We start from the raw sequence: 22685 nt of genomic DNA, 5'->3' as shown, positions 1-22685 counted from the left end.
ACCAGGATGGGGATGAGGGGAACATGCATACCAGGATAGGGATGAAGAGCCAAGCATACCAGGATAGGGATAAGGAGCCATGCATACCAGGATAGGGATGAGGAGCCATGCATACCAAGATAGGGATGAGGAGCCATGCATACCAGCATAGGGATGAGGAGGCTTATACTAGAGTCAATAAGTTTTCCCAGTTTTTTGTGAAAACAATTACCATATTTTCCAGTTTATAAGACGACTTTTTAACCCCTGAAAATCTTCTCAAAAGTCGGGGGTCGTCTTATACGCCGGGTACGGCATGTGCGGAGCTCTGAGGTTGCTGCATATGGTGCAGGGAGCGGTCCCGGATGGTTCCCAGGGTCTGGAGGAGAGGAGACTCTCCTTCAGGCCCTGGGATCCATATTCGTGTTAAAAAAAAGAATAAAAATAAAAAATATGGATATACTTACCTTCCGACTGCCCCCGGAGTTCTCCCGGTTCTCAGCGGTGCATGTGGCGGCTTCCATTCCCAGGGATGTATTGTGCGCCGCGAAGGACCTTTGTGACGTCGCGGTCCTTCACGGCATGCAATGTATCCCTGGGAACGGAAGCCGCCACATGCACCGCTGAGAACCGGGAGAACTCTGGGGGCCATCAAAAGGTAAGTATATCCATATTTTTTATTTTTATTATTTTTTTTTACACGAATATGGGTCCCAGGACCTGAAGGAGAGTCTCTTCTCCTCCAGACCCTGGGAACCATCCGAGACCGCTCCCTGCACACGCTGTATAAGAAGACACCCGGTGTATAAGATGACCCCCGAAAAGTTGGGGGTCGTCTTATACGCCCAGTTGTCTTATACGCTGAAAAATACGGTAGGTGTCTCGACTTATACTTGGGTCGAGCATATACAGTACAGACCAAAAGTTTGAACACACCCTCTCATTTAAAGATTTTTCTGTATTTTCGTGACTATGAAAATTGTACATTCACACTGAAGGCATCAAAACTATGAATTAACACATGTGGAATTATATACTTAACAAAAAAGTGTGAAGTGTGCTTTGCACACTCTTGGCATTCTCTTGATGAGCTTCAAGAGGTAGTCACCGGGAATGGTCTTCCAACAATCTTGAAGGGGTTCCCAGAGATGCTTAGCACTTGTTGGCCCTTTTCCCTTCACTCTGCGGTCCAGCTCACCCCAAACCATCTCGATTGGGTTCAGGTCTGGTGACTGGAGGCCAGGTCATCTGGCGTAGCACCCCATCACTCTCCTTCTTGGTCAAATAGCCCTTACACAGCCTAGAGGTGTGTTTGGGGTCATTGTCCTGTTGAAAAATAAATGATGGTCCAACTAAACGCAAACCGGATGGAATAGCATGCCGCTGCAAGATGCTGTGGTAGCCATGCTGGTTCAGTATGCCTTCAGTTTTGAATAAATCCCCAACAGTGTCACCAGCAAAGCACCCCCACACCATCTCACCTCCTCCTTCATGCTTCACGGTGGGAGCCAGGCATGCAGAGTCCATTCGTTCACCTTTTCTGCGTCGCACAAAGACACGGTGGTTGGAACCAAAGATCTCAAATTTGGACTCATCAGACCAAAGCACAGATTTCCACTGGTCTAATGTCCATTCCTTGTGTTCTTTAGCCCAAACAAGTCTCTTCTGCTTGTTGTCTGTCCTTAGCGGTGGTTTCCTAGCAGCTATTTTACCATGAAGGCCTGCTGCACAAAGTCTCCTCTTAACAGTTGTTGTAGAGATGTGTCTGCTGCTAGAACTCTGTGTGGCATTGACCTGGCCTCTAATCTGAGCTGCTGTTAACCTGCGATTTCTGAGGCTGGTGACAGATAAACTTGTCCTCAGAAGCAGCGTTGACTCTTGGTCTTCCTTTCCTGGGGCGGTCCTCATGTGAGCCAGTTTCATAGTGCGCTTGATGGTTTTTGCCACTGCACTTGGGGACATTTTCAAAGTTTTCCCAATTTTTTGGACTGACTGACCTTCATTTCTTAAAGCAATGATGGCCACTCGTTTTCTTTACTTAGCTGCTTTTTTCTTGCCATAATACAAATTCTAACAGTCTATTCAGTCGGACTATCAGCTGTGTATCCACCAGACTTCTGCACAACACAACTGATGGTCCCAACCCCATTTATAAGGCAAGAAATACCACTTATTAAACCTGACAGGGCACACCTGTGAAGTGAAAACCACTCCCGGTGACTACCTCTTGAAGCTCATCAAGAGAATGCCAAGAGCGTGCAAAGCAGTCATCAAAACAAAAGGTGGCTACTTTGAAGAACCTAGAATATAAGACATAATTTCAGTTGTTTCACACTTTTTTGTTAAGTATATAATTCCACATGTGTTAATTCATAGTTTTGATGCCTTCAGTGTGAATGTACAATTTTCATAGTCAAGAAAATACAGAAAAATCTTTAAATGAGAAGGTGTGTCCAAACTTTTGGTATGTACTGTACGGTAATACTTCTTGCAAAAGCCTTTCATGGTGATGACAGCTTCAAAATGCCTCTTGTATGGAGAAACTAGTTGCCTTACAGTACATTGCTCGGGTGTGAGTTTAGCCCATTACTCAACACAAACACTCTTCAAATCATGAAGGTTCTGTGGGCTCCTTCTATGAACTCTGAGCTTTAGTGACTTCCATACATTTTTGATTGTATTCAGATCAGGTGATTGGCTTGGTGATTATAGTAGCTTTATTTTATTTCTTGGAAAACAATTGAGAGTTTCCATGGCTATGTGTTGAGATAATTGTCATCCTGAAATGTCCACTCTGACATTCCATGGCTTTTTGCTCCCATCTTTCTTCATTTGTTCAATACTTTTTCCCTGTGTCATTGCTCATTATTACACATAATTTATGCACATCTATGGCTTGATTTCTTTGCCGGCGTCGATTGGATGGGTTGTTACTGACATCTGGTGAGAAATTCATGTCAATAGCAACTTTAGAAATATACAGCTCTGGCAAAAATTAAGAGACCACTGCAAAATGTTCAGTTTTTCACATTTTTCTCTTTATAGGTATATTTTTGAATAAAATGTAAATTGTTCTTTTATTTTATAAACTTCTGACAACATGTCTCCGAATTTCCAAGCAATAAATTTTGGGGTTTTTTTTCTGAAAAGGAGAAATGGTCAAGATTAAAAAAACAAACAAACAGAGCTTTGAGACCTCAAATAATACAAAGAAAACAAGTTCATAATCATTTAGAAACAACAATACTAATGTTTTAACTCAGGAAGAGTTCAGAAATCAATATTTTGTTGAATAACCATGATTTTTAATCACAGCTTTCATGCGTCTTGTCATGCTTTCCACCAGTCTTTCACACTGCTCCTGGCGCAAAAATGTAAGCAGTTCTTCTTGGTTTGATGGCTTGTGACTATCCATCATCCTCTTGATTACATTCCAGAGGTTTTCAATGGGGTTCAGGTCTGGAGATTGGGCTGCCCATGACAGGGTTTTGATGTGGTGATCTCTTAATTTTTGCCAGAGCTGTATTTACTTAGAAAAATTGGTGACGTGTTCAATACTTATATCACCTGTTGTATAAGAAAAATGTGTATTCCTCTGGCATAAATGATTAAATTACAGAAATCAAGGTATCATTTTATTCAGCTTCATATGACCCTACTGACAGATTCCTTATAATTGTGGGGTCTGCTTCTATAAATCAGAACAGAAGGCAAAGTCTATCCAATGCCTTGTATGGCTGCTCATTTATTTGAGAAAACTCTGGTCATCCATACACTGGCTGCCCCAATTTGCACATGCGTTGCACAGTGGGCCATTCACTGAATATGTGTAGATAAGCACTTATCTTAGACTGCAGGGGGTTAAAATAGCCAGAACTGCTACTGCTTTCTAAATCAATGGTGCTTTGTTTAGAATGCTGTTAAAATCTTTCAGTAAATTGCAGGTGATAAAAGTTACACATTCATGGCTTACAGAAATCTGTCAGCAGGTTTTTACTGTGTAATCTGAGGACACCATGAGGTAGGAGCCAAGACAATGATGTGTCACTTATTAGGTTGTGTGCTGTAGTTTCCATATAATTAGTGTTTTATAACCAAGAAATTATCACTGCCCAAACTAGCTTCCTTATGCCAAGTGGTCCAACTCTGCCCCCTCCTCTGACAAGAAACTTATTGTCAATAGACAATGTACACAGAAAGCTGTTGTGAGAGAGGGGTTAGCTTTCTGAGCACTGCTACATGACACATCTTCTGTAAAAACTCTGATTGTGTCACAACTGCGCACCAAGTAAACTAGGTTAAACATTGGTGGAATCAGGGTCTCTTTTCCTACATTATACTCCTCTCAGATGAGGTAGCATTTCAGGTATAGGAGGTCAATTACTTTAATACTAAATAAAATACAATTTGTTAATGAATAGTTCACTAAATAATACAGACAGGGTTTAAACAATATCAGTATAAAAGCACAATTCTTGTGGCTACACATTTGTTTTTGTGTATATATTTTAGCAGCCATAGCTTTATATTTCGGCAGCATTCCTGGTAAATAATTGATGAAATTACTGTATATTTTTCTCTTACAAAATAACAGCATATTATTAATTGTATACTGTATTTGGATCTATGATTATGGTATGGCTTTCTATTGTCATAAATGTTTATATTATCACATTGAGTTTTTCCTTTTTTGTTGCCAGGCTGCCTATCGGGCATTGTACCAGACTCTACAGATCATAGCCGCCCTACATGATATTGTTTCATATGTACTCAGTTTTGCCCAATTGGGAAATTCGTGCGGTGGATTTGGTAGTGTATTGAACAGGGATTTAACAGCTGACTGGGGAGGCACAGAAGGAATAGGTAAAACACACACTAATCCGAAACTGTCTTTATTAATGAAGCTAATCTAGGGTTCGATTACGTGTTTGATAAACTCATGTTTCTATTTTTTATTCAATTATCTTTTATTACAATGTGTAAATCAGTATTCAAGCATGGAAACAATATTAAAGAAGTACTCCCATTTATATTTTTTTAATTTCATTTTTTCAATGTAGTATGAGTAGTAGACCGTATTCCAAATTTTAATCAGATTGGATTTAAGTGTCATAAAGATGTAATTTGATGTTTTTCCCATAAACTCATGGATGGCATAGTGTATGAGGGCTCTTTGGATCAGGTTCAAAAGAAAACTACCTAAATCGAACCAGGTTTGACCAATATGAGATAACACCACCACCTTTCAGTCCATTCTATAATGCTGTATATATGCCACCAACCCAACCTGCAAGACAATATAAAGACCTTTAAGTATAGTCACCTGTGGAGCAGTCCGGTACAAATGGTGTCTCTGGTCTTGGCTGGCGCCTCTCTTCTTCTTGTTGTTCTCCTTCTTGCTTTGTGTGGATGACACATCCCTACGTCATCCACACAGACTCGCCGGCATTGCTCTCTTGCACAGGTGTACTTCTCTGCCCTGAAGAGGGCACAGCAAATTACCGCATTGCGAAGACCCTGGGAAAAGTCAAAGAGCCTGTGGGAAGACTGTGCATTATGTAGGGAGATGCACACGTCATCCACTGCCGGACCAAGACCAGTGACTCCCCACAGGTGAATATAATAAAAGGTCTTTTTCTTCTCTTGCAGGTTGGATTGGGAGCATATATACAGCACTATATAATGCTGTATATCAGGCCCAAAAGGTTGTTCCCTTTAAGATGGACGTTCCACATTATTAAGCAGTCCACAGGTTTCAAGCAATATGTGAAAGAAAAACGATCTCTCTGTTGCTGAAAAGCATCAGTGCAATGCCTTAGATAAGGTGTAAAAACATTAGATATTTCACAAAAACTTATGTGTGATCATCATATTGTGAAGAAATTTGTGGCTGATAAGTGCACACGGGTTCATGCAGATACAGGCATAATAAGGAAGGTTTCTGCCAGACAAATTCATCGGATTAAGAGAGCAGCTGCTAATATAGCGTTACAAAGCAGCAAACAGGTATTTGAAGCTGGTGCCTCTGGAGTCCCACAAAACACAAGGTGTAGGATTTTACAGAGGCTTGCAGTTGTGTATAAACCTACATTCGGCCACCCCTAAACAGTGCTTACAAGCAGAAACGGTTGCAGTGGGCCCAGACATATATGAAGACTAATTTTAAAACTGTATTTTTTACTGATGAGTGCAGTGCAACCCTCAATGGTTCAGTTGGATGGAGTAGTGGATGCTTGGTGGATGGCCACAATGTCCCAACAAAGCTGCGACGTCAGCGAGGAAGTGGCAGAGTCATGTTTGAGGCCAGAATCATAGGAAGGGTGCTTAAAGGGTCCCTGAGGTGTGAAAATGACCATCGCAAGATATATGGAGTTTTTGATTGACCACTTTCTTCCATGATACAAAAAGAAAAACTGCTATCCATAGCAAAATCATCTGCATTCATGCTGACAATGCACCATCTCATGCTGCAAAGAATATCTTTGAGTAATTGGCTGCTATGGGCATAAAAGGAAAAAAATCATGGTGTGGTCAGCATCGTCCCCTGACCTCAATCCTAATGAGAAGATTTGGAGTGTCTTCAAGCAAAAGATCTATGAGGGTGGGAGGCAGTTCACATCAAAACAGCAGCTCTGGGAGGCTATTCTGACTTCCTGAAAAGGAATTCAAGTACAAACTACCCACAAACTTACGAGTTTAAGTGATGCAAGAAATGTGAAGGTGACATCAAAGAAGGGCTCCTATGTTAACATGTAACTTGGCCTGTTAAGAAGTTTGATTTCAGTAAATGTGACGTCTTAATGCTGCAAATTTAACAAATGACAATTTTTTTAGTTCTTTACAACCTATACAATTTTACGAGTTGTTGGGCATAATAATTTGGAACAGTGCATTTTGAGTTTTTGAGGGTTTTTTTAGTTTTCAAAAAAAATACTGTTCTCATTGGGAGGTTTGTCCAATAAAATATGATGTATTAATAGTTGGTGATTTGAACATTTTACTGACTCATTTCTATCGAACATTAAGGAAAATCTGAGAAAAATAGCATTTGCATAATAATGTGGAACACGGTGTATATGATTATGTACATGTAATGTAATGTGAGTGTATTAATATACTCACCTACCACCATATTGTCCGATTTCCAGGACCAATTTGCTCCACTTTTCTGTGACGTCACCGTAATTGTGACTCGCCGACTCACTGTATGCTCTATGAATGAGCCAGAAGTCTCTTTTACAATGACAGCCTATGGAGTTTTGTTCTGTTGCTCCATAGGCTTACATAAGGACTGGGGAATCTTTTTTCTGCCAAGGGCCATTTGGATATGTATTAAATTCTTTGGAGGGCTTACAAATTGTGCACTGGCTCCACTCACAAAGTATGCCCTGACTCTTGCACTGGTGTGAGGACATCATCTTTCATTGCACGCTCCTAAGCGTTCAGTAGTGAACACTATGTGCCCTTACTCACTGAGCAAGAAGAAATGAATGGACAGGTGGCTGGCAAAATACAGCTGCCGGCCCAGACACTACAGTCCCCGGGAATCTGACCAAGAGCCGGATAAAAGATCGAGGGCTGAGAATGCTGGGGTCCCTCACCTTTGGCTTACATTATAAAAGCACAGTGTAGGACAGACTGCAGAGGGGTGCTGCCAACTGAGAAGAGAACGGTGCTGGATCCCAGACAAACCAGCGATAAGTGAGTATATTAATACACTGACACTACATTACATGCACATACACACATTTAATAAAAAATATAGATGGGAGTGCTTCTTTATAGCCAGGAAACAAGGCCTCTGGTCCAGGAGTACCATGTAGGGAGCCATCTGTATCTGTGCGCTTGCCAAATGCTTTGAGCTCCTCCATATGCTGAAGGGCGTCCACAACCTCCACCCACACGATCCAAGATGGTGGAGATGAAAGCCTAGGAATAATCTGCTGATTGGCCAATACAAGTTATCTTAATAGGCCTCTTTTAAGTTTTGATTCGGGCTCTGGAAACATGTTTAGGAGATCTATTTCCGGTCACATCTGCACAGGTGAGTTGTAAACATTCCCTGACAACTTCACCAAATGTGTAGCACCGTATAGGATTCACCTCCGACAAACATCCGTAATCATGCTTCTATTTAAAGAGGAATTTCACTTTAAAAAGTTTGTCTGTCATGTAATTAAGACATGTTAGTAGATAATGGTAGTGACCTCCTTAATTTAAAGGGGTTTTCCAATTCCATAACACTCCTTTCTCCAGGCACAATTTGTTTAAAAAAAAATCAAACAAAACTGTGCTTAACTCACCATGGGTCAAACAACACTGAGTCTAACTCTGACGCTGCTCCCAGGGTCTGTTATTGTCTGCACGCTCATATCATGACAGACCACTGCAGCTAAACAGGGAGCTCTGCCTGAGTAGACAACACAATCCACTCAGAGCTGCTCAGCTCATTGATTGGCTGCAGCGGTGTCAACATGACGTCAGCGCTCCAAACAATAACAGACCACGGGAGCAGCGGCAGAAACTCTTTGCTGTGTAAGGAGTTAAAAGCACAAGAAGAGTCTGGGGGTGGTTACCTTCTCGACTCTGTGCCCAGAACCATTGAGCTGTGCTGCGGGTTCCCTAGGGAGAGACTGATAGACTGGGACAGAAAGGAAGCAGCCAGAGGGCAGGAAAGGGACGCGCGCAGGAGACAGAGCAGCGTGCAGAGCAGGGTGCAGCTGCGCTCCAGAAGAGAGAGCGAGAGCTCCCAGTCAGAGGACAAATAGAGAGAGACTGCCCAGAAAGACTGTATCTCGTGAGTACATAAAGCGGACTCTGCTGTGACTGGAGAGGGGCGCTTTGAGACCCGTTTTAGAGACTACGACATCCTGGTCCCCGCGGTATCAGTACAGAGACTTAACAGTACAGAGCCCCTGACTCCTGGTACAGAGACTTAACAGTGCAGAGCCCCTGTTTTCCTGGTATAGAGACAACAGTGCGGAGCCCCGATTTCCTGGTTGTGCTGTAAAAGTTAAAGACTCAGAGCCTGTGCATACCACATTAACTCCCAAAACCCCAGGCAGCAGGCTCTCAGAGACTACTCTGCCCACGGACAACAGAGGGACGACAAGTGCCGCTGTTTCTCGGCGCCTACGTTGGAGAAGACGACCCTCCAAGCAAGTCTTCTTCAGACTGATAAGTGTTCTTTTCTCAAGGAATCCTGCTTAATTCTGTTATATTGTTTAACTCCCGTATTTTTGCATTGTTTTATTGTTAGTTATTTTGCATTGCTTCCTCCCTGCGAGGAGAACCTTATTCCTGTTATTAAACCCCTCAACTGTTGGTCTGTCTGTTCCGTGGTGACATACTCAGTACCTGCATCCTATTACATTTGGCGTAGTCGGCAGGATGTCACACGGTAGCGCGGACAGGGCAGACCAAGCAGCTGGGGAAGTTCCCAGGTCTAGCATTTCCCTGGGAGCCATGTTGAATAATTTGCCAAGGTTCACTGGGAACAATGTAATGTTGTGGAGTTGGACAGAGCGTATCCGGGGAATGATGCGTATGCAACCCATGACACCAGCCCTGGAGGCAGAAATTGCATTGATGGCCCTGGAGGGGGAGGCGCGGAATTCTGTCATGCATAGGTCCCCCTGGGAGATACCCTGGACAAAGTGCTGCGCATACTTGAGGAAACGCATGGGGACCCCACTGACGTAGGGGAACTTCGCATGCGACTGTTTCACCGGGTACAACGGGAGGGGGAGACCGTGACCCAATTCATGAACGCCCTACAAGAGCTTCACACTGCTATCAGACGAAAGGACAGTGTAGGAGTAGGGTCAGTTGATGTGCTCAGAGATCAGCTAGTGACAGGACTGCGTGACGCAATGATGAAACAGGCACTGCGAGAGCGCATGCGAGTAAAGCCAGACATGACTTTCTCTGAGGCTGGCAGTGAGGCGCGTGTGCGAGAACAAGAACAGGGAGTGACGGGGCTGGTAGGAAGGGTGCAGAGCGGGGAGGTAACCACCACCGCAGGCAATATTCCCCAGTGGGTGGAGGACCTGAGAATGGAGATTAGACAGGTCCGTGAAGAAATGGCGGCCACCAGAAGAACTCTGGCAGAGGGGCCCGGCCCTCTGGTGCAAGACAGAGAAGCTGCCCCCCGAAGGGAGGGTGAAACTACCAGGAGGAGAAGCCCTCTTACATGCTACACTTGTGGAGAGTCCGGCCACATTTCTCGATGGTGTCCCCGGCGGAGCCGACCATCGCCACATCCTCCTTTAAACTAGGTGGCTCTGGGCTTGAGGGGCGCCGCTCAGACCGTGAAGAACAGAGGAGGAGGAGTAAAAGTCCCCACAGCCTTGTTTCCATGTGCCCTCTGGTCTGGGCAGAAATCAATGGAAGAGCAGTGCGATGCTTGATGGACACCGGCTCACAAGTGACCACCATGCCTGAGAGATATTTCCGCCATCACTTCACAGAGGCGCTACGGCCCGAATGGGGCCCTGTGATCAAACTTATGGCGGCCAATCACTTGCCCATCCCGGTCGCAGGGGTGGTATGGATGAACATAGAAGTCTGCGGAAAAGACCTCGGGAGGAGAGGAGTGGTACTGGTGGATGGAGAGGTAGCTAAAGACCATACCGTGACCCTGGGCATGAATGTGTTAAAAGACCTCGGAAGCCTCGTTTTCAACGAGTCCCCGGAACAGTTCCTACAACAATGGAGCGACCAAACCCCCCAGAGAAGGGTCTTCCAACAACTGATACGGACCGCCCAGGTCCGGGAAGCATACATCGACGGAAAGGAACTCGGCAAAGTCGTTGCCCCCGCCTCCGTCAATCGAGTGTTGCCCCCTGGGCAGACAGTGCTTCCCCTGCCTGTACGAGCTGGCATCCCGCTGGAGGGGGTCGAAGTCCAAATTGAGCCCAGCAGAGCCGACCAGCTGCCATCAGGAATATTGGTCGCACGGTCCCTGGCTACCGTGCAGGATGGAACTGTCCTTGTGCGCTGTATCAATTTGGGGGAGACAGATACAACTTTGCCCCCTAGAAGCGAAGTCGCTCAAGTCCTGGGCCTTCCAGACGAGTTGGTCCCCACTGAGGCGGTACAGCTGACAGCAAGGCCAGAAGACCCGTGGCTGGTGACCGTCAAGGCGGAGGCAGCTCCGGACCCCAGACTAATGCAAGAAGGGCGCCAGATACTGGAACGCATGAGGGCGGAGCTCTCGGAACTTACTCCGCAGCAGGTACCTCAGGTAGAAGCTGTATTGGGGAAATTTCAGGATGCGTTCACCAAAGATGAAGATGACTTTGGACGTACCACGGCCATCACCCACGAGATACCCACCGGGGATGCGGCACCAATCCGGGAACGGTACCGCCAAATACCCCCACAGATGTACCAGGAGGTGAAGGGAATGCTGTCACACATGCTGAAGAAGGGAGTTATACATGAGAGTCAGAGCCCGTGGGCTGCCCCTATCGTCTTGGTGAGAAAGAAAGACGGGTCCCTGCGGTTCTGTGTGGACTATCGGCGGCTCAACGCTTGCACAGTGCGGGACTCGTACCTACTGCCCAGGATAGAGGAGTCCCTGACGGCACTAGGAAATGCCAGATATTTCTCCACGTTAGACTTGGCCAGCAGCTACTGGCAGGTGCCCATGTCTGAGCAAGACCGCGCCAAGACGGCTTTCATCCTTCCGATGGGACTGTATGAGTTCGACCGGATGCCCTTCGGCCTAGCAAACACCCCAGTAACATTTCAGCGACTCATGGAGAGATGTCTGGGAGACCTGAACTTTGAAGCCACTTTGATCTACTTGGATGATATCATCGTCTTTGCCCCCACCTTTGAGGAGCATCTGCAGAGACTAGAGCAAGTTCTGAGTCGGCTACAGAAGTATGGCTTGAAAGTGAAACCTCTTCCGTACCGAGATTGAATACTTGGGACATGTTGTCTCCGCTGAGGGGGTGAGGCCTTCCCAGGAGAAGATCGCTGCTGTACAAGAGTGGCCAACTCCAAAAACGGTGAAAGATGTGCGTGCGTTCCTGGGACTCACGGGATACTTCAGACGCTTTGTAAAAGACTTTACCCGCCTTGCTAATCCATTCCAGGAGTTGTTGAGGGGAGTGCCCTCTTGCTCCAAAAACAGGAACATACAGTGGGGGAAGCATCAGGAGGAAGCATTCTTGGCTTTGAAGAAGGCTTTGACGGAGGCCCCCGTGCTGGCCTACGCTGACTTCACACAACCGTTCATCTTGCACACTGATGGGAGCCTGCAGGGCCTCGGGGCTGTACTGTCGCAGATGCAGGACGGGAAAGAGTGCATCATCGCATATGCCAGTCGGTCTCTGCATGACTCAGAAAGGAATCCAGAAAACTACAGTTCATTCAAGTTGGAGTTGTTGGCGCTTGTGTGGGCAATGACTGAGAAGTTCGCGGAATATCTGGCTGGCTCAGAAGTTCATGTACGCACCGATAACAATCCGTTGGCCCATCTCGAGAATGCCAAGTTAGGCGCCCTAGAACAACGTTGGGTAGCCCGAATGGCCAAGTTCCGATGCAGAATTTCGTATAAAAGAGGAGCTGAGAATGTACATGCGGATGCCCTCTCCCGAGTAAACTATCGCAAACCAGCACCCAGCCAGGATGAAGAACTGGAAGATGTAGAGGTTCCAGGTTTTGGAGAGACTGCCATGACGGTGGCAGCGGCGCAGGAAATTGAACAGGAAGAGGCCTGTGTGAACTTGCTGGAGCAGCCTCGCGATGAGTGGGTCCGAGTACAGCAGGAGGATCCGGAGCTAGCTCAGTTGAGAAGGTGGGTCGTGTCTGAACAAATGCCCAATCGACATGAGAGGAGGTCCATGCCACCTGAAGTACTGAAGATGCTACGCCAGTGGGAGAGGCTCGAGTTGCGGGATGGTATCCTGTACCGGAAGGTATTCCTGCAAACAGAACTCAGTCTTGTATGGCAGACAGTGATTCCCTCGTCCATGATAGACCAGGTGGCTAAGGAAGCACATGAGAAAGGAGCACACTTTGGGCCAGAAAAGACTTTCCAGTGGTTACAGCGCCTATTTTATCACCCCCACTTAAGGAACACTGTGGATAAAGTATGTCGGCAATGCAGAAGTTGTGAGCTGGTCAAACCACCAGAACAACGAGCTCCCACAGAGACGGTGAGGTCTTAAGGCCCCATGGACCTACTGGCAATAGATTACTTGACAATTGGACCAGCACACCAAGGTTATGAGCATTGTTTAGTGATGATAGACCACTTTACTAAATTTGCCGTAGTGACGCCCACGCGGGACCAGACTGCCGAGTCTGCGGCTCACGCAATCTGCAAACACTTCATTCAGGTGTACGGGTGTCCCAAGCGCATTCATTCTGATCAAGGGGCCTGCTTCCTCGGAAGAGTGATGGAGGAGCTGCACCAGCTGTACAAAATCGATAAGTCCCGGACCACCCCTTATCATCCACAGGGGAATGGGGCTTGTGAAAGATTTAACCGCACTCTGGTTCAAATGCTGAGGACCCTGGAGGAGGACCAGAAGGCGAAGTGGACTGAGTCCGTCCCTGAATTGGTGTGGGCGTATAACAATCGTAAACACAGCACCACCGGATTCACCCCCTACTCTCTGTTCTTTGGCCGACCCGGGAAGGGACTGGCAGAGCTGGCGCTGGAACCCGAGGAGGACTACCCACGGACGGGGGTGTACTCCTGAGTTCAAGAACATTGTCGTCGGCTGCGGACAATTCAACGTCTAGTGCAGGACCGGCTGCAAGAATTGGAGCATCCTCAAAAGGGGACAGCCCTGTGGCCTGGAGACCGAGTCTTAGTGAGGGAAAAGCGCCCACACAACAAACTAGAGTGCCGGTGGGAGAAAAGGCCGTACCGAGTGAAGCGGCGGCTTGGCAACGGGGGTCCCGTTTATGAGGTCCAGCCCGAAACGGAAGAACGGACTCCCGCACGCTGCACAGGAATATGTTGCGTCCATGTTTGTCTCGAGATCCTGAATCAGTCCAATTGACTCCAGCACCCCCACCGGCGGCGCCAGTGATCAATGTAGATGTGGAAGACGAGGAAGACTCCGAATCTCTTCCAGTGAACCCAGGAACAGGGCTGGTGCCAGTTTCTACCAACGTATCGGAGGAAGCCTCGACTCCTCCCACAGCAGCTGACACCACCGCCCCTGCTGGTTTGAGACGCTCTGAACGTTCAACGGCTGGTGTACCCCCTGTTCGCTACAATCAGGACGAGTTCATCTGGCAGCAGATTGTGCAAGGACTGGAAGATTGCCAACAGGAACTCCTGAAGATCTCGCCCGTGGAATGGCGAGCAGAAAGAGGGGGGAATGTAAGGAGTTAAAAGCACAAGAAGAGTCTGGGGGCGGTTACCTTCTCGGCTCTGTGCCCAGAACCATTGAGCTGTGCTGCGGGTTCCCTAGGGAGAGACTGATAGACTGGGACAGAAAGGAAGCAGCCAGAGGGCGGGAAAGGGACGCGCGCAGGAGACAGAGCAGCGTGCAGAGCAGCGTGCAGAGCAGGGTGCAGCTGCGCTCCAGAAGAGAGAGAGAGAGAGCTCCCAGTCTGAGGACAAATAGAGAGAGACTGCCCAGAAAGACTGTATCTCGTGAGTACATAAAGCGGACTCTGCTGTGACTGGAGAGGGGCGCTTTGAGACCCGTTTTAGAGACTACGACACCCTGCTCCCCGCGGTATCAGTACAGAGACTTAACAGTACAGAGCCCCTGACTCCTGGTACAGAGACTTAACAGTGCAGAGCCCCTGTTTTCCTGGTATAGAGACAACAGTGCGGAGCCCCTGGTTGTGCTGTAAAAGTTAAAGACTCAGAGCCTGTGCATACCACATTAACTCCCGAAACCCCAGGCAGCAGGCTCTCAGAGACTACTCTGCCCACGGACAACAGAGAGACGACAAGTGCCGCTGTTTCTCGGCGCCTACGTTGGAGAAGACGACCCTCCAAGCAAGTCTTCTTCAGACTGATAAGTGTTCTTTTCTCAAGGAATCCTGCTTAATTCTGTTATATTGTTTAACTCCCGTATTTTTGCATTGTTTTATTGTTAGTTATTTTGCATTGCTTCCTCCCTGCGAGGAGAACCTTATTCCTGTTATTAAACCCCTCAACTGTTGGTCTGTCTGTTCCGTGGTGACATACTCAGTACCTGCATCCTATTACAGCTGTACCCAAGGAAAGTGAGCAAAGCACAGTTTGTTTGATTTTTTTGTATATTTTGTTTTTTTATTTAATTGTGCCTGGGGAATGGGGTTTTCTGAAACCAGAAAACTCCTCTAACTGGAAAAGTCTCTAATTTTCTGATTTATCTAAGAGTCAAATTAATTCAGTGAACTTCAGAGATTTTTATCACAGGAAAACTCATACAACCTTCTAAACAAATAAATGAGGGCACAATCTGTGACTATGGACTCCACTTGTCTGAGCTCCTGATGAGTACATGCAGTGTCGAACTGGTGTCCCAAGGGCCCACCAGTAATATTGACTTTGGGGGGCACACTTCTCACCTGCATACAAATATTACATTACCCTCATTCACAAATTTATGTATATCTATATAGAATAATAATAAGCTGGGTAGTTTAGTTAAAGGGAATCTGTCACCTCATTTTTCGCATATAAGCTGTGGCCACCGCCATCAGGGGCTTATCTGCAGCACTCTGTAATGCTGTAGATAAGCCCCCAATGTAACCTGAAAGATAAGAAAAACAAGTTAGATTATACTAACCCAGGGGCGGTCCGGTGCGGTCCGATCCGATGGGCGTCGCAGGCAGCGGGAAAGGTCAAAGAGGCCCGGCACCTGCGCACTGCTGTACTTTGCTCTGCCCTCAACAGGACAGATAAAGTACGCCTGCGCCGCAGCTGCGACAGAAGCAAGGAAGAGGACGTCATCGCATGAAGATGGGATTCACCAGACCCGGACCTGCGACGCCCATTGGACCCGGACCGCCCCTGGATGAGTATAATCTAACTTTCTTTTCTTATCTTTCAGGTTACATCGGGGGCTTATCTACAGCATTACTGAATGCTGTAGATGAGCAACTGATGGTGGTGGCCGCAGCTTATATGCGAAAAATGAGGAGACAGATTCCCTTTAATGAATGATGAGATGCTGCTTTTTTCTGTACAGAGTGAATTATGCCAAGTACTGCCCATACAGTGGGATTGGGGGCCAAGATCTGCACAGGGGCCCAACGGGAGATTCGCCTTACCCTATGGGCCAGTCCGAGCCTGAGTACATGACATGTCATATTTACCTGATCAATGTGTGTTACTACCGATCATCCCCTGTCTTTTCCCATACATTGCATTTGAAGTAAACTATACATAATAGAGCGCCATTTTCTGTAATTAAGTATGACCATAATTTATACTTAGAACTATATAATTCGAGGAGTAAGTCCTCTGGTACAACAATTCCTGCATGACTCTACTTTTCTTCATCTAGACATAGATACTAGTTTTTTTTTTACAAGTATTCATATACACAATCTTACATTTTCTGGAAACATAAGGATAGAATGGCTTTCAAATTTCTACATTTACACACAATTGAGTATATCTGAAGCAATATTATTTTCTCTATTTCCTTAAGAAAAATGAAGCTCCCCATATGTGCGACAACTGCTCCATTAACTCTGTATTAACAGTCTATAGACATTTAATAAAGCAGTGGCCGCACATGCTCAGTATCTCATCATTCCCACAGCTGACTTTGGGCCCATAATTGACTGATTGGGTGGTCTCAGCAGTTGGACCCTCAACATTTAAACATTTGTCATCTGTTTTAATTGTTAATTATGGCCCAAACCCCTTATCTTTCTTACTATAGCTTGACTTAACCAAATTCACAATCAATATAACTGCATGTTTCTTGAAAAATGATCCCAAAAATTGCAGTACTCTCCCGAAATTAAGATCTGACTACTAATGTTATATATTCCAGAAATATGTAGAATAAATAAGGCAAACATATTAATCTCTATACAAGTTTGAATTTACTTCAGTACAATGGGAAGGGTCTCATATAAAACCTCAGTATTCTTTACAGGTGCTGAGCTACAGGACTTACAAAAGTTAATAGATGGACTCCACAGCCCTAATGATCCAAAAGAAGTAGCCGCCTTGTTATTGCTGCGACGTGAAGTCATGATCCTGCAGTTTGATGCGGCTGTGCGCTATTTAATTCGGTATGCAGCCTTATCCGCTCACAGTAACCAGGTGTTTAAAGGACAACCAATAAAATCATTATTTAAAGACAATTTAATGCACATCAGTGCTCTGAAAAAAAAAATGTTACCTTCTTTTTTAGTGACTGACACAAATTCTAGATTGTCTTTCTCTTTATCTGACTTCTTTGTTATTTATTGGTGTTTTTAAATCACCATTCCAATCAAAGTCCGGATAATCACTGCAAATATTCAGGCTAGTTAATACACTGCTCAAAAAAATAAAGGGAACACTTAAACAACAGAATATAACTCCAAGTAAATCAAACTTCTGTGCAATCAAACTGTCCACTTAGGAAGCAACACTGTTTGACAATCAATTTCACGTGCTGTTGTGCAAATGGAATAGACAACAGATGGAAATTATTGGCAATTATCAAGACACACTCAATAAAGGAGTGGTTCTGCAGGTGGGGACAACAGACCACATCTCAGTACCAATGCTTTCTGGCTGATGTTTTGGTCACTTTTGAATGCTGGTTGTGCTTCACACTCCTGGTAGCATGAGATGGACTTCTCAACCCCCACATGCCAATGCTGTGGCAAGAAGGTTTGCTGTGTCTGTCAGCTTAGTGTCCAGAGGCTGGAGCAGCTACCAGGAGACAGGCCAGTACACCAGGAGACGTGGAGGGGGCCGTAGGAGGGCAACAACCCAGCAGCAGATCCGCTTCCTCAGCCTTTGTGCAAGGAGGAACAGGAGGAGGACTGCTAGAGGCCTGCAAAATGACCTCCAGCAGGCCACAATTGTGCATGTGTCTGCACAAACGGTTAGAAACCGACTCCAAGAGGATGGTCTGAGTGCCCGACATCCACAGATGGGGGTTGTGCTCACAGCCCAACACCGTGCAGGACACTTGGAGACCCTGTGGAAAGCGATCTGTTGCCTGCAACATCCTTCAGCTTTACCAGTTTGGCAGTGGGTCAGTAATGGTGTAGAGTGGCCTTTCTTTGGAGGGTCACACTGCCCTCCATGTGCTCACCAGAGGTAGCCTGACTGCCATTAGGTACCGAGATGAAATCCTCAGACCCATTGTGAGACCATATGCTGGTGCGGTTGGCACTCGGTTCCTCCTAATGCAGGACAATGCCAGACCTCATATGGCTGGAGTGTGTCAGCAGTTCCTGCAAGATGAAGGCATTGAAGCTATGGACTGGCCCACCCATTCTCCAGTCCTGAATCCGATTGAACACATCTGGGACATCATGTCTCGCACCATCCACCAACGTCACGTTGCACCACAGACTGTCCAGGAGTTGGCGGATGCTTTAGTCCAGGTGTGGGAGGAGATCCCACAGGAGACCATCGGCCGCTTCATCAGGAGTATGCCCATGCATTGTAGGGAGGTCATACATAATTTGATTTTCCACTTTGATTTTGAGTATCATTCCAAATCCAGACCTCCATGGGATATTCATTTTGGTTTACATTGATCATTTTTATGTTTCACTAGATGGTGGCCCGATTATAACGCATCGGGTATTCTAGAATATGTATGTAGTTTATTTATGAAGATTTAAGAATAATGCAATGGATACACAGGATTTTACATTTTAAATTGCACACCAATATCGCTGATTGGTCGCGTCCGGCTGGACCACGACCAATCAGCGAAGCGGTATTTAAATCCCGCGCCAATATCGCTGATTGGTTGCGGCCAGGCGCGACCAATCAGCGAATTGTGGTTCAAATACCGCGCCAATTTGCGACCAGACTGCGCCTGTCGCTGGTTGCGGGCGGTTGGCGCAAACAGTCAGCGACGTGGGATTTCCCTTACAGACAAACAGACAGAATTAGATGATTATATAGTAGATTGTTCTCAACACATTCCACTATGTAATGAATAAAGATTTGTAGCTGAAATATTTCATTCATTGATATCTATGATGTGGGATTTTAGTATTCCCTTTATTTTTTTGAGCAGTGTATGTCTAGATGGTGTTTGATCCCACCCAACATGTTACAGTAAACCTCAATATGGGAGCATGTGTCTACACTGAAGAAGATGTGCTTGTAGGCCTTTATCTCAAATGGTAATTTCTATGCACAATAATGAAGAAAAATAAAATTGTTGTGCACCTTTATTATTGGTTACGTAGCTTTTATTTGATGTGTTTGGTGATTCTCATGCAATGTAACTTGTGAGTGTGTTCACTCTTCAATATATTGTTTTATAGGGAAGCATTACTGTCTTCTGGGGACATTTCTGCTTTCAGAACCATAACAGACAATATGTATCATGGACTTACAGCACTGAGTAACTCAGTTGTCAAAAGTGCATTTTCATCACAGTTGCCTGTGCCACAGCCTCATGATCCACGCAGTCACAGGGTTAGTATGTATAGATTGGTAGACTGCATATTGTTTTTATGTCGTACAATGATCAGAAGTCCCTCATTGTGTCTACCTGTCATCTCCCTGGCTCTTACATGGCTTCTCAGTGATACGTATTCATTATGTAATACCATAAGTTACGGCGCTATACATAATAAGGGAGGACACTGTATGCAGAGACGTATCTTGGGATTCAGCATCAATTGTGGTGGTGCTAATGGGCTCCAAGTTGTCATTTTTTGCCAGGACTTATATATCTAACTGCCATAAATGTTGTACCATGTAAAACTAGACATCCTTAGTATTATCTTAAGAATAGGAGAGTGGAAGAGTTAAGGTACCTTCACACGAAACGACGCTGCAGCGATAGCGACAACGATGCCGATCGCTGCAGCGTCGCTGTTTGATCGCTGGAGAGCTGTCACACAGACGGCTCTCCAGCGACCAACGATGCCGAGGTCCCCGGGTAACCAGGGTAAACATCGGGTTGCTAAGCGCAGGGCCGCGCTTAGTAACCCGATGTTTACCCTGGTTACCAGCGTAAAATGTAAAAAAACAAACAGTACATACTTACATGCGTCCCCCGGCGTCCGCTTCCTGCAATGACTGAGCGCCGGCAGTAGCAGGGCACAGCGGTGACGTCACCGCTGTGCTGTGCTTTCACTTTCACTTTGCGGCGCTCAGTCAGTGTGGGAAGCAGACGGCGGGGGATGCGAATGTAAGTATGTACTGTTTGTTTTTTTTACATTTTACGCTGGTAACCAGGGTAAACATCGGGTTACTAAGTGCGGCCCTGCGCTTAGTAGCCCGATGTTTACCCTGGTTACCAGTGTAAAATATCGCTGGTATCGTTGCTTTTGCTTTCAAACACAACGATACACGGCGATCGGACGACCAAATAAAGTTCTGGACTTTCAGCAACGACCAGCAATCTCACAGCGGGATCCTGATCGCTGCTGCGTGTCAAACACAACGATATCGCTATCCAGGACGCTGCAACGTCACGGATCGCTAGCGATATCGTTACAAAGTCGTTTCGTGTGAAGGTACCTTTAGGCTAGAAGTTCTGGTTTCCAAAACAAGATTAGGGTCTAAGGGGTAAGGCTTCTCCTTGTGGAGAGTGACATACTAGCTCTGGCTTGTCAAGGTAAGGAGGTTTATGCAATGTGCTACTCTGGGAAATGTTATATGCAAATTGCCTCTTCAGAGAAAAAGGACTTGAACTCTATATAGCGCCACCTGTTGGATGTATCAATCGCTACTTCCAACAGGTGGCCCTATATAGAGTTCAAGTCCTCTTTCTCTCTGAAGAGGCAATTTGCTTACAAACTAAGATTGTAATCACAAATCATCACTCTCAAGACAGTACCTTCAGCACAGTACTGATTAGATGCACACAGAGGCGGAATAAACACTTAAGGTACCGTCACATTAAGCGACGCTGCAGCGATAGCGACAGCGATGCCGATCGCTGCAGCGTCGCTGTTTGGTCGCTGGAGAGCTGTCACACAGACCGCTCTCCAGCGACCAACGATGCCGAGGTCCCCGGGTAACCAGGGTAAGCATCGGGTTGCTAAGCGCAGGGCCGCGCTTAGTAACCCGATGTTTACCCTGGTTACCAGCGTAAAAGTTAAAAAAACAAACAGCACATACTCACCAGCGCGTCCCCCAGCCTCTGCTTCCTGACACTGACTGAGCTCCGGCCCTAACAGCACAGCGGTGACGTCACCGCTGTGCTTTCACTTTCAGTTTAGGGCCGGCGCTCAGTCAGTGTCAGGAAGCAGAGGCTGGGGGACGCGCTGGTGAGTATGTGCTGTTTGTTTTTTTAACTTTTACGCTGGTAACCAGGGTAAACATCGGGTTACTAAGCGCGGCCCTGCGCTTAGTAACCCGATGTTTACCCTGGTTACCAGTGTAAAATATCGCTGGTATCCTTGCTTTTGCTGTCAAACACGGCGATACACGGCGACCTAGCGACCAAATAAAGTGCAGACCTTCTAGCAGCGACCAGCAATTTCACAGCGGGATCCAGATCGCTGCTGCGTGTCAAATACAGCGATATCGCTATCCAGGTCGCTGCAACGTCACGGATCGCTGGCGATATCGCCTAGTGTGACGGTACCTTTACAGAGGTGACATCTTCTCTTATCTGAGTTGTTCTATTTATTTTCTTGATGGAGTTTTCTCCCAGCTATAACTCATCTCTGCAGAGTTCACCACCCACACATGTTCAGTTCCTCTGCTTTTTTAGCAGATTCACACAGTCTCTGAAAATAAAAATGTTAAATATAGAGCTTTTTAAAATAAATAATACTGCACACCGATGCTCTAAAAACAAATCTACCCTACATAGTGTCCCTGAATACATCCTGCGATGTTTCACTAAAATAAAAACTTGCTGGACAATATGCCCCCTGTGTCCCCTGAATACCAATGTACCCAACAAAAGACCCCAAATAAACCAGTCCCTCATTGTTCCAGTTATGATTAATGACTTTGCCCCCCTGACTAAAAATTAAATCTTTTTGTACCCACCTGATTAAAATTAAACCACTGTATGCAGAGATTAAAAATTAAGCCACTGTGTCCTTTAAGTAAATCTGCAGCTGCTGTGTGTCTTGAAAAAACTGAAGCCACTGTGTCCCCAAAGTAAAACTGATGCCACTGTGTCCCTTTAATAAAATTAAAGCTACTGTGTCTTTTTAATAAAACTGAAGCTGCATACCTCCCGTCTGATGTTCGTACTAGCCATTTTAAGGCAGTCATCTACTGATTGACACTGGTAGAGACATCATGAAGGAGACACTGAACAGTTGTAGTCGCATTTTAAGGGCTCATTTCCACTTGTGAGAAGCACATCCGTGTCTCGCATGTGAAAACCAAGCTGTGGCGCCGGCACTCCAGAGCGGAGCGTGCGGCCGCATAGGAACACATGGAGCTGCACGCTCCGCTCTAAAGTGCCGGTGCCAGAGCTTGGTTTCCACATGCGAGACACGGACGTGTTTCTCGCAAGCGGAAATGAGCCCTCAGGCTGTGGATGTAATTGGAAATATCAGCAGCAGCGCTGCAGGAGGGAATGATCGGCTTCCTTCTTCCATCGCCAATGCTGTATTAA

General features: G+C 46.1%; 1 protein-coding gene across 2 annotated transcripts in view; it reads left to right on the top strand.

Annotated features, from left to right (window-relative positions):
• LOC143807719 (uncharacterized) overlaps positions 1 to 22685 on the top strand; it is a 345126-nt gene that overhangs the window by 156511 nt on the left and 165930 nt on the right. For both annotated transcript variants that reach the window (XM_077289578.1, XM_077289579.1), the window contains 3 exons: positions 4680 to 4842; positions 17061 to 17199; positions 19414 to 19567. In XM_077289578.1, coding sequence (XP_077145693.1) covers positions 4680 to 4842; positions 17061 to 17199; positions 19414 to 19567 — 456 coding nt within the window. The remainder of the gene's footprint in view (positions 1 to 4679; positions 4843 to 17060; positions 17200 to 19413; positions 19568 to 22685) is intronic.

Source organism: Ranitomeya variabilis, chromosome 2 (assembly GCF_051348905.1).
Source record: "Ranitomeya variabilis isolate aRanVar5 chromosome 2, aRanVar5.hap1, whole genome shotgun sequence".
Classification (NCBI taxonomy): domain Eukaryota; kingdom Metazoa; phylum Chordata; class Amphibia; order Anura; family Dendrobatidae; genus Ranitomeya; species Ranitomeya variabilis.
Note: the sequence above shows the minus strand (reverse complement) of the source record. Positions and strands in the feature narration are given on the sequence as shown.